Source organism: Drosophila takahashii, chromosome 2L (assembly GCF_030179915.1).
Source record: "Drosophila takahashii strain IR98-3 E-12201 chromosome 2L, DtakHiC1v2, whole genome shotgun sequence".
Taxonomy (NCBI): domain Eukaryota; kingdom Metazoa; phylum Arthropoda; class Insecta; order Diptera; family Drosophilidae; genus Drosophila; species Drosophila takahashii.
The window spans coordinates 1,669,338-1,681,737 of NC_091678.1; the positions used below are offsets into that span (position 1 = coordinate 1,669,338).

The 12,400-nt window shown below is 35.5% G+C and overlaps 1 protein-coding gene across 1 annotated transcript; it reads right to left on the minus strand.

Annotated features, from left to right (window-relative positions):
* Positions 1 to 148: 148 nt before the first annotated feature.
* On the minus strand, positions 149 to 8,144 carry LOC138912391 (uncharacterized). The gene is made up of 6 exons (XM_070213161.1): positions 6,704 to 8,144; positions 4,324 to 5,140; positions 2,539 to 2,798; positions 1,776 to 2,316; positions 1,622 to 1,709; positions 149 to 577 (listed from the first exon to the last, which is right to left on the minus strand). The coding sequence occupies exons 1-6, from the start codon at positions 8,142 to 8,144 to the stop codon at positions 554 to 556; spliced, it is 3,171 nt and encodes a 1,056-aa protein (XP_070069262.1). The 3' UTR covers positions 149 to 553.
* Between the last annotated feature and the right edge of the window lie 4,256 nt (positions 8,145 to 12,400).

Below are 12,400 nucleotides of genomic sequence, written 5' to 3' on the forward strand. Positions count from 1 at the left end.
ATATTATACATTTTATCATAATTTCTTAAATATTTAATCTCACTGTTCGATAAATTCCACATCGTCGATGCCAATGTCCCCGTTTACACCCAGAAAAAAATATGGACTTAAAACCCAAAAAATGGACTTAAACTAAGGTAATATGGACTAATTTTGGACCTAAGGAATCTTAGACTTGTTTTAAGTCCTAACACACTGACTTGTTTTAAGGCCATGATGGTCTTAAAAAAAGCCCATATTACCCAAAAATTTAAGCATTTAGATATTCATCTAAACTTACAAAAGCAGTTAGCCACTCGAAAATTTAATAAGGGCGTAGCCCAGAGGAAACTATGCCAGTTCCCGGTTATTTTGAACCGGGTTCGAGTCCAGTACAAGACATGTTTTATTTTTTTTTTTTACATTTATTTTTTAATTTTATTGTTGTATTTATTTTTTATTGTTATTAGTAAATGAATTTTACAACTGAAAAAAACTTTCAACTCATTTGCACCAGTGGGATTCGAACCGGGGTCCTCTCGCTTCAGGGGCAGACACCTTACCAGTCACACCATCAGACACTGTTAAGTACATGTGTCTAAGCGACACATAAAGTCATTTTTAAAATTTTTTATTAGATAAAAATTATTAAAATATTATGTGTACGCCGCACTCTCTTACTAAGCTAACATCTCATATGGATAAGATAAACATTGTTAATTTAACAGCATAGCTAACATATTTATGACTATTTTTTATATACAGTTGTGATAGATGAAAATATACTGATATTTACTGTTGAGAATACTCTTACAAAAATTCGGAACGATCGGAGCATTAGAACCGAAGTTGTAGCTATTTATAGCGCACTACCACTACCTGCACATCGGCCGTTACAAACTTGAAACTTTAAACGCGATTATCTCAGAATCTTGTTTTTTCGAAATTACCTTTGCGGTGGACACGATTACTATAAAACTATTAATCCGATCGACACAAAATTGACCACTTATTTATTATAACAATAGCTAGTCCTTGAACGAAGGATTTAGAGCGTCTTTAATTGCATATTATTTTCCTTTTAGGGATACTTTTCCTAAAAATACATTGAAGCCAAATCATCAAACTTGTGGCTGTCCATACATTAAGTAATTAGCAAATGATTACTGTATGGCAAAAAAAAACTAAATGTATAGTTTTATACGTTTTCGCTATATAAAAAATCAACACAATAAAATTAATTAAACATTTTCTTGAAAATATAAAAACAAATACATATATTATTGTTTATAGACTATTTTTTTTAAATATACTCATATATGGGTAAAATTTTGATAAGTACCAAGATCGTAATTTCCTTCCGAATAATAAAAAATTATTTGTTTTTATTTTTCGTTAAAAAAAAAGTTTTTTTGTGTTGTTTATGGGCATGTGCTATTTTTTAGGTAGTGGACTATATTTCACGATTTTAATTCCTTAAAATCTATGGCCTAAAATTGAACATTTATGGCCATTTTTACTATTTTTAAGTCCACAATGGCCTTAAATCACCATTTTAGGCAATGTAGTCCATGTTTCCTTAAATCTAGGAATTTTTTTTTTCTGAGTGTAGAGAGCTGGGTTCCGTGACTGTGAAGACCACCTGGAAATCGGTCTCCATTTCACCGATATGGATGGAATGGCTTTGCCAGTTGGTTCCTTGATCGCCGGATACAATGAGTTTGATGGAGCTTTAAGCATTTAATTATTTTAATTAATTTATATTAATGAAAAGGTGTACCAAATTATTTACTGACCTCTCCCTGAAACTCTGCCACATATCCTGGACTGGCATTGAAAAGGGTTTCACTGAGATTACCAGGCTTTTACTTCCCGTCTGAGACATGAAGAGTTGGAACTGAAAGCGCAGGGAGTGGCCCAAAGTCAGATCCCTGGGATAGATCGGCGATATGAAGTGAGAGGTCCGGGAAGCATGAACCTGCGATTGCAAGCGAATAAAGTGTCCTTGGACGTCGCTTCGAAAGGTGTGATCCTGCCGGATGCACTTTGTTTTTAGGAAATCAAACGCAGCACTGACTCGCTGCCATGGCTGTGGTATTGCTACACTGGCCTCCCAACCGCACAGATCCTCCCTCTCAAAGTCGCAGGAAAAGTCACCTGGGTTACTTTTCTTCTGGCAGGTTCCCAACGGAATTATCCACTCGGTTCCATTGCAGTAAGTTCCGGGATTTCCTCGGAGAACGAACTCTTCATCGCATTCGATCACCGCCCTTAAGCCTCCTCCGTAGGCGGATATAAATCCGTTTTCTGGCTTTTCGAAATCCCTGCAACCCGCCTCTAAAAAATAAAATAATTAATAATACTATTATTTTTGTTGTTTTGAATGAATTTTTATAATAGTCGAGAACCACATGTAATATATTATTTGATTTCTAATTAGATACCTTTTTCCAATAAGCAGTAATCTTAAATTTTTATCTCATAAATTATAATAATTTTTACTTTTAATTATTGTTATTTTTATTTTATGAATATAAAAAAAATACTTATACCACTCACTGGCACAGAATCGCTTCAAAATATTTCCGCTGCCGAGATGCCAAGATTTTCCCTGCAATGTGTATCCCCGATTACACTCGAACTCGATGTTATCACCTAGGAACACACTGGATGTCTCCGTAACTTTTCCGTTGGCCAGGCTAATGTCGAAATTACAGTTTTCATTTGGTTGGGCAACGTTAAATAATATAAATATTGTTAGTGACCAGAAAAGAACTGCAAAAGCCATTGAAGCTAAAAACTGACTGAACTGAACGAATCTTTTGTAGAAATGAGCTCACCACGTGAAGTAAATAATACACACATTCTTATCTTATTATACAACAAGAAAGGAAGCTACCTTCGGCCAGCCGAAGCTTATATACCCTTGTAGATAAAAGAATACTCACTCGGTGCAGTTCCAGGGATTCCAGATTCAGCGTTTCGATTTATTTCAATTTTGTTTTTAAGTAGTCAAGAATCAAAACGCCTACTTCCTACAAAGTTACAATGAATTTTCTTGTATTTGTTTGGGAGCCTTAAGATATAGTGGTCCGATCCGGCTGGCTCCGACATATGTACTACCTGCAATAGAAAGAAGACCTTCGGGAAAGTTTCATCGCGATAGCTTTAAAACTGAGAGACTAGTTCGCATAGAAACGGACAGACGGACAGACGGACAGACGGACAGACGGACAGACGGACAGACGGACATGGCTAGATAGACTCGGCTATTGGTGCTGATCAAGAATATATATACTTTATGTGGTCGGAAACGTCTCCTTCACTGCGTTGCAAACATCTGACTGAAATTATAATACCCTCTACAAGGGTATAAATAGGCCAAATATGTTATATTTGATTATTTAGCGTATTATATTAAATACAGGGTGTTTTATACTTGACTGGATTATCGCAAAGTGTTTTGTGCGTTTTAGACGTATTCCAAAAAATAAATGTAATATAAGCACTTATACAAATATAATTTATGTTATAATTAATTAATGCTTATAAAGAAATTAACTAACATTTCTTTATTATTTTCAAATTTCTTAAGCGTATTTATTTGCGTTTAAAGTTTACTACTTTGGATGTTAATGTTAAGAAAAATGCGCAGGGACTGCTTTTCAAATGAAGATAAGAAGTTTATTATCGCTTACTCCCAAAAAATGTGTAGCAAATTTATTACTCATAAGTAAAATATTTCCGCCTCGCAAGTGAAAAAAATGGATCGTAAGTTCTGATAAAGTTTATTTAGAAAACAAACTTTCTTGAAAAGTTAAATTTTTAAGAAATGGTCTGATTAACAAAATATTTTTTTTATCCATGTTGATAACTTTAAGTTTGGAATAGAATTATCAAACTTCTCAATCTAAAGTTATTTTAAACAACTTGAAATATTTGAAATTTATATACTTACATCAATGTTCCACTTATAGGAAAACATATCACAAAAAATGTATTACAAAAACCCTGGCATTGTACATTGATGTTCGTAAATATTATAACGGATTTTGGTTGGAAATAATTTTTGTGACACCCCGATAATAAATGCAAATTAATGTATTGAATTTATTTGTTAGCAATTTGAAAGCTTTTTGGCTCGTACCTAAATATATTATTTAAATTAATCTGATTAAGCAATTGAAAATATAAATGTATAAGAAAATACAAATTTTCGCAATCCAAGTCAATTACTAAAACTTTTAAGCAACCTTTTTCTCATATTTAAAAGAAAAGTATTTTAAGAGGTAGTTTTTCGGTACCCCCTTAAATAATAATTCTGTCCAAAGTGCACTGATTGACTTCGGATCCTTGACTTTTGTCTGCTTTTCAATCACGGTTGTCGAAGTCTCAAAAGGTTTAGGGCTTTCGGTAGTGGATTCCTGTGACTTTTCTTCATTTTCTGAGGACTTTTCATTTTCATTGGTCTTTTCGCCGCATGTCCCCAATTCAGGTGACCACTCGTTGTTCTGACAGGTTGTGGTTTTAGATCCTTCTAGATCGACTTCATACGCACAGATTATCTCCGCTTTTATGGCATCGGCGGCAGCAGAGAAAGCCTTCTCCTTATTATAATATACAATAAAACCTCTCTCTGGTTTCGGCATCTCAGGACAACCCGGCTCTTCAACATCTGATGGATTTTTTGACGAGTGACCATTGTTAGATTCAGGCGATTCTGGTGCTTTCGTGGACGATGGCGTGACGGTTGTGAATGTAGATGATGTAGTGGTTTCAATTTTAGGGCTGCCATTTTCATTATCTGATCCTGAAGATTCTGGAGCTTTTGTAAAAGTAGTCATGTCGGATGTGGATGATGTAGTGGTTTTATACTTAGGGTTGCCACCTTCTTTATCTGATCCTGGAGATTCTGGAGCTTTTCTTATCGATGACAAGACGGTTGTGGATGATGTAGTGGTTTCACCTGTAGAATTACCATCGGTCTCATTAGATTCTGCCGATTCATCCGGAGCTTGTGTGGACGATTGCGGTTTGCTGTAGCTTTCAGTCTGATTCCTGTCGAGCGAGGATGATTCTTCTGTAGAATTCTCTAAGGGATTTGGCTTTGAATCTTGGATTTTGGTTCCATGTGTAGAAATTCTTTTGATCTCCGCTGATCCTGAAGATGTTTGAGCTTTCATGCTTTATTGTTTTCAATCTCATCTATGTCGGACAAGTATGATTCTTCTGTGGAGATCTCTGAGCGAGCTTCTGTCGAATATTGGTTATTGGTTCCATGTGTAAATCTGATTTGGTTTCCAAGCTGATCCCCATTTATTTGGACTAAGTTGCAAACCGCAAGTATGGCAAGAGCACAGAAAAATTTCATGGTTGCGAAAGCCACCGAAGTTCTATGAATTAGGAAAGTTAAAAAACAACTGAACGGCGACCTTAAGCTGATGCCTTAAATATACCCTCTCCAGAAAAACGTTTACCATTCTAAGGGTATAAGTATAGTTCTCTTGAATTGCATTTATCACCACCGCCATTCGAAGGCCTGAATAATATTACCTTCCGGACTTGGGATTTCTTTGAAATTAAAGTGCAGATAAGTTTTTAACAAAGAAAAATGGTTCTTGGAATAGTGAATATTTTTTGATTAATACTCCACGAATTTAGCTATTAGTTTCTCGGAAAAAATTCTTTGAAAGTGTGAAAAACGTTATTGCAGTTTTATTTCTTAAAATGCTTTGTTTTGTATTTGGAGTTACCAAGGACTCATTTAACTTGAAGTACAACGTTACTCAAATTTTCCATTCAGAAAATTTGTTATCTAAGCCAGGGTTCTAACCAAAGAATTGAGAGAATTTGTTTTTGGATGTTTTCCAATGTTCGCTGAAGGCCTTGACTTCCCATCTAATTCGTCGCCTTCCATTAAGCTTGCCTCTCCATTTCCTCCGCCGCACCGCCTCTCCCGGCGAAATCAGTTTGCCCCAAGTCTGGCCGAAGCGGCATTATCTCTTGTCTCCTATCACGTATGAAAAAAATCGGCAAGAAAACCGTGGAAAAGTGCGAGAATCGGGAAAACGGATTTTTGTGGGATCTGTGCCGGATCCAAATCGGAAAATGTCCGCCGGTTTCCTCTTGTACGTATGTGGTTGAATGTATTTGTGCATGTGCTTTGTGTGTGTGATTTTACAAATTTGCTCTCTGTCGTGCGCTTCTTTTTACTTTAATATTACCGCTAGCTAAATATATGCCTTAAATATATGCCTTAAAAATCAAAAATCCAAGGATTATATCTTTATTTTCCAAATTCTTCGAAGTTTTACCAAAGTAGCCTTCGAAGTCGTCCTGAAAGGTGTAAATCTGCTGGAGGCCATTTTTGTGGAATTCAGCAACCACTTTCCAAACAGAAATACTTACCAGTACTATTAGACATTTAATTTAAAAGTCGAAGTCGATATATTGGCATCTTAAAAATGTGTTTTGATATATTTGATTAAATTTTTATTTAGAAAAAAACTCCCAGAAAAAAGAACAATTTTATCAGAATCAAAATCTATAATACAGCGTTGTTGTAGGCTTAAAGTGTATGAACTAAGAAGTATATTTATATCGGTAAGTGAAATTGTGACTCACTTATAAAGAAGTGAAATTATAGCGCAAATGAGCAATGCGAAGTTATATTTTTCCCATTTATATGGGCTAACCGCTCCACTGCTCATAGAATTTGGGTTACCTGCGGTGTATATTACGGGTTCGATGGATTCATTTTGAGAATCGACATTGGTGCCATTATTTTTAATTACATGCAAATCGGGACGTTTTGTGGACGCTGGCGACGACTTGACGGTTGTCAGTGATTTCGGATATGCCGGAGATACTGGAGATTTTGTGGTCGATGATGTGACGGTTTTAATTATAGAAAGTAAGCCTGGAGATGGTGGAGTTTTTGTCGTCGATGGATTGACGGTTGTAGATGATGTAGTGGTTTCATTTTTAGGGTTGTCCCTTTTGTTATCTGATCCTAAAGACTCTGGAGCTTTTGTGGACGATGGTATGCCTGTTGTAGATTTCGAATTTGCCGGAGATTTTGTGGCCGATGGCGTGACGGCTATAGATGTTAGAACGGGTTTAATTATAGTAAGTAATGAAGTTTTTGGAGCTTCTGAGGACGATGGTATGCCTGTTGTGGATGTTGTAGTGGTTTCCATTTTAGGGTTGCCATCTTCATTATCTGATTCTGAAGGTTTTACGGACGATGGCATGACTGAAGATTCTGAAGCTTTTTTGGAAGAAGGCATAACGCTTGTGGATGATGTATTAGTTTTACTTGCAGAATCTCCATTCCAGTCTGCAGTTTTTGTGGACGATGGGAAGATGGTTGTGGATGATGTAGAGGTTTGACTTGCAGAATCGTCATTATATGTGCTAGTAGTTTCACCAGTAGAACTGTTATGTGACTCATCTGATTCTGTAGATTCTTTAGTGGTCTCTTCTGTGGTAGAAGGCTTGAGCGTTGTGGATAGTGTAGTGGTTTCAATTTTAGGATTGCCGTCTTCTTTATCTGATCCTGGAGATTTTGAAGCTTTTGTGGGCGATGGTGTGACAGTTGTAGATGTGGATGATGTATTGGTTTCGATCTTCGGACTGACATCTTTATTTTCTGATCGTGAAGGTTCTGGAGCTTTTCTGATCGAGGACAGAACGGTTGTGGATGATGTAGTGGTTTCACCTGAAGAATTACCATGGCTCTCATTTATTTCTGTAGATAATGACGATTCGCTATTCTTTTCATTCCTGTCGGACGAAGATGATTCTTCTGTAGAATTCTCTAATGGATTTCGCGTTGAATCTTGGATTTTGGTTTTGTCTGTAGAAACTCTTTTGATCTCAGCTGATCCTGAAGATTTTGGGAGCTCATCAATGTCGGACAAGGATGAGTCTTCTGTAGAGGGGTTTAAGAAATCTTCTGTCGTATCTTGGTTATTGTTTTCAAATGTAGAGGTGCCATTAAACACATCTAGTTCCGAAGATTCTGAAACTTCCGGGGAAGGTGGCGATCCGTTTTTGATTCCAAGCGGATCCTTGTCGGAGCTGGATGGTTCTTGTGCCTCGTCATGTCGGTTATTGGTTTCACCTGAAGAACTGCCATAGGTCTCCGTGTAGCTTTCAGGCATTTCATTTGGGCTATCGGTTTTATGTATAAATTCGTTTTTGTTTCCAGGCTGATCCCCATTTATTTGGACTATGTTGCAAACCGCAAGTATTGCAAGAGCACAGAAAAATTTCATGGTTGCGAAAATTACCCGAGTTGTATGTATTAGGAAAGTAACAAAACGACTGAACTGCGACCTAAAGTTCATGCCTTAAATACACTTTTTTTATCTGAAAAATTGTGCTTTATCAAACCCTTTATCCGACTTTAGCCCTCCTGACTAAATTCTTTGAAATAAAGTAAGTATTTCTCATAGTTTTTCACGAAAAGCACATTTCATACTTTCTTATCAAGACCTGACTTGTACACTTACAATTTAAAAGTAAGCGTTAAACGCTTAACTTAACACTTCAACGCACGGAATTTAACATTAAAAAGTATTTTGAAAGAAACCATAATTATATAGAAATTAGTATTAGGTGTTATTAATAACATACAATTTTTAGAAAAATGTTTTTTTATTAGCATTATTAAGTTTAGGAGGCTCAAGTCAGAATTTGATAAGAAAAATATGGAATGTGCCTTTCCGCGAAAAATTGTGTGAAATAATCACTCTCATTGAAGCAAAGAAAAAAGTCAGGAGGGCTTACAGCGGATTAAGGTCTTGATAAGGTATTATTTTTCCGATTGAGTACTGTTCTGAAGGCATTAACTTCAGGTCGCAGTACAGTCGTTCCTTAACTTTCCCAGTATATATAAGTCGGATGGTTTTTCGCAGTTTTTTGTTGCTAGCAAGTTATATATGATGGACGTTGATGCACTACGAGCAGTACAAACAAGTGGCCCAACGATACCAAGCACGTGCTTGTTACGCGCGGGACCCTTTATCAATTAGGGCAAAAATGCGAGTTCGCGAGGAAAAGACATGAAACCAAATACTACAAATACTACAACTAAGATTGAAGCAAATGAGATAAAATTTTAGTTTTTAATACAGGGATAGATGTTGAAGTGCAAATTAAATGATAAAGATTGTTATAATTTTTACATAGAACACGAAAAGGCTCATGCAGAGTAAAATTTGATGTACATCGAGTCAAATTAAGAGGGTAATAATTTCGTGTTAGTCTAACGGGAACATTAAAAGTTAAACGGTTTACCAGTTCTACGGAATCAATATCACCTCTTATAAGATTTTGCATAAAAATAGTACCAAGCATTATTCTACGGTTTTCAAGTGTAGGTAAATTAAGCAATAGTAATCTACTCTGGTAGGAAGGTAGCCTTACGTTTTGATCCCAGTTCAAACTACGAAGGGCAAAAAGAAGAAATTTTTTTTGCACCGACTCAATACGGTCGATGTGCACTTGATATTGTGGACTCCAAACTGAAGAACAATATTAGTGCAAATAAATTGGGAATAGTGAGGAATTGGAGCGTGATAATTATACTTGCTTGTTATAAAATCCCTGCAAAAGTCCGTAAAGTAAGTAAGTAAGCCAAAAGCACATGGTTTAAAAATCTTATATATTAATGGAAATCAGAAAAGCGAATCAAAATTTCAAATGGTAATAAAATCATAAGTGTACATGAGCCTTTTTTAGCCAATCAAAAGTTATGCACCGCCCTTCCTGTGCTCTTAGTCCTGCTAGCCGTAACATTTTAAAACTTAAAGTATTAAAATATAATTCTTATCATTCATTGAATTTGGTTTTTAATAGAAAAAGTAATTGTAAGCAGAAGTTTCAAGATTAATTCCGCAAAGAAAAAGTTTAATACTAGTCTTTGCGTAACTATACACACAAAAAAAAACTTGCTAAAATCAACTGTTATAATTGTCAAACAGTCCCCAACCATAAAAAATTGTAGCTTCTACTAATTAAATAGTTCCTTTCACAACAACAAATACACACAATTAGCAAGGACACACACCTATATTCTTGACAAAATTGACAATATTTTTGTGGTTGTGGACTGTCTGACCATTTTTGTTGTGTGTACATTTTCCTATTTTTTTACCCTTGCAGAGGGTATTATAATTTCAGTCAGATGTTTGCAACGCAGTGAAGGAGACGTTTCCGACCACATTCAATATATATATTCTTGATCAGCACCAATAGCCGAGTCGATCTAGCCATGACCGTCTGTCCTTCTGTCTGTTTCTACACACAACAAAATTTGCTTGATAAAATTGACCAACAAAGATAGTTACGTAACTATTAAAATAGTTACGTGTATTTTTTTTTTGCTTTGGGTGTGTGTCTTTGCTAATTGTGTGTATTTTGTTGTTGTAGTAAATACGTAGTAGTAGTAGTCACAAATTTTCTTCGTCTTTTGGGATATATCTTTAAGAGTGGTTAACCAATTTTGGTAATCTTTTCGGAATTAAATAGTTACATGTATCTTTTATACGGTCGTTTTGCAAAATTCAATCTAACTCAACCACACGAGGAGGTGGGCGCACTCAAAATTTTAAAGTCACAGCAAAGTTTAAAAATCTTCATTTGTGAACAGCGCTTAAAAATTAAATATTTTCTTCTACAATGCATTTTGGATCCAAAGACCCTTATGTCCTCAATTTTTAGGACACTCATCAGGTTTTTGTGAATTTTTTTGAAATTTTTAAAATTGTTTTTCGTACTTCCTTCACAGTGACGATTCACAAACAGTGCCCAAACCTGTCACTTAAACAAAATCGGGGATATTATAAAGCTGACATGGCTTTAACTGCAAGTTTAACATACTTTATTTAGATTATTTATTTGGAAAATAATGGTTATTTCATATTAAACGAAGATCACTCTTTAGTTTGTTAGGTGTGAATACAAAATTTGGTGTGAAATTTAAAATTAATTACTGTAAATATATATTTTTAAGTGAAGAATAGAAACCTTTAGATACAAATTAACTCTCACTTATGAAGAAGTTTGATAATAGCGCAAATGAGCAAGGCCAGGTTATATTTTCCCCATTCATTTGAGCTGTTAGCCCCATTATGTTGTGGCTCCGAGGTAGTAAATGTTTGAGGATTGCTTTTGGCCCCATCCATAGGATGTACCTCCGAGCTATTTTTAGGCTGAATATTCTCTCCCCCTGGAGATTTCGTGGTCGATGACTTAACGGTTGCGGTTAAGGTAGCTGTAGTTGTAGTTGAATTTGTAATTGTGGGTGCTTTAGTTGTAGAAGTCGGCTTTTCGCAGGTTCCCAGCGCGGCTGACCACTCCTCCTTATCGCAGTTAATGTTACTATTTCCCTTGAGGATGAATCCCTCGTTGCAGGTGAGCGCCGCCTTTGTGCCATTGGGGGCAGAAGTAGAAACATTATTTGTATAAGTAATTGTTCCGTTCGCTGGCTGAGATATCGCCGTGCAACCCTGATTCTCGATTTTTGGGGAAGCCGCACAGCTTCCTAAATTTTGGGTCCACTGCTTATCTGAGCATGTAGCATTATTATTTCCGGATACTTGGAATTTTGTATCACATTTGATCTCCGCCGTTAAGGCTTTTTCGGGACTACAATCCTTTCCGTCCTCATTTTTATAGACAATTGTTCCGTTCTCTGGCTTCGACATGGCCGTGCAACCTTGGGCCTCGATTTTTGCCGCACACTTTCCTAACTCTGGAGTCCACTGATTACCCTGGCAAGAAGTCTCCTTATATCCAGATACTTCGAATCCGGCAACACATTCGATCTTCGCTGTTAAACTTGGGTCTGTATTATAAATAATATTCCCGTTCTTCTCCGTTAACTTTGTGCAATTCGTATCTAAAAATTGCAAAACAAATGTAAATTTAGTATTTTATTTAAAGTTATTAATTATATTTATTAAAATTTAAATAATTTATTAATAAATAAAAAAATTTAGGTTTTTCCATATTTATTTGGTATTAATTTTTGATAAAAAAATCACTATGTTTGGACATTTTATAACCTTTTACAGATTTAAAAATGAAAATTCATGAATTTATTACCATTAAAAAATTTACTTTATTTTGTGATATTCATTAATGTATATATTGCATATATTGTATATATATATGCATTTTTATAAATCAAATTTAATAGTAATTATTTAAATCTTTTCGAATGCGTTTGTATACTGTTTCGTACTTACTGTAACATCTGCTTGACAAATTTCCATTTTCGCAGGTAATTTTATTACTAGGGACCGCGATATGACCTTTATCGCAATTTAGAATTGAATAGTCGCCCTCTTCTTCAACCTTCCCATTGTCAATAGGAGTTTTCGAAGCACACTTTTCCCCATTTATTTGGACT

Coding starts and splice junctions, on each gene's coding strand:
- LOC138912391 (XM_070213161.1), bottom strand. CDS start 8,144: ATGCCTGAAAGCTACACGGAGACCTATGGCAGTTCTTCAGGTGAAACC. Junction 5,141..6,703: donor ACCCGTAATATACACCGCAG/GTAACCCAAATT, acceptor AAACATCTTCAG/GATCAGCGGAGATCAAAAGA. Junction 2,317..2,538: donor TTTGAAGCGATTCTGTGCCA/GTGAGTGGTATA, acceptor TTTATTTTTTAG/AGGCGGGTTGCAGGGATTTC.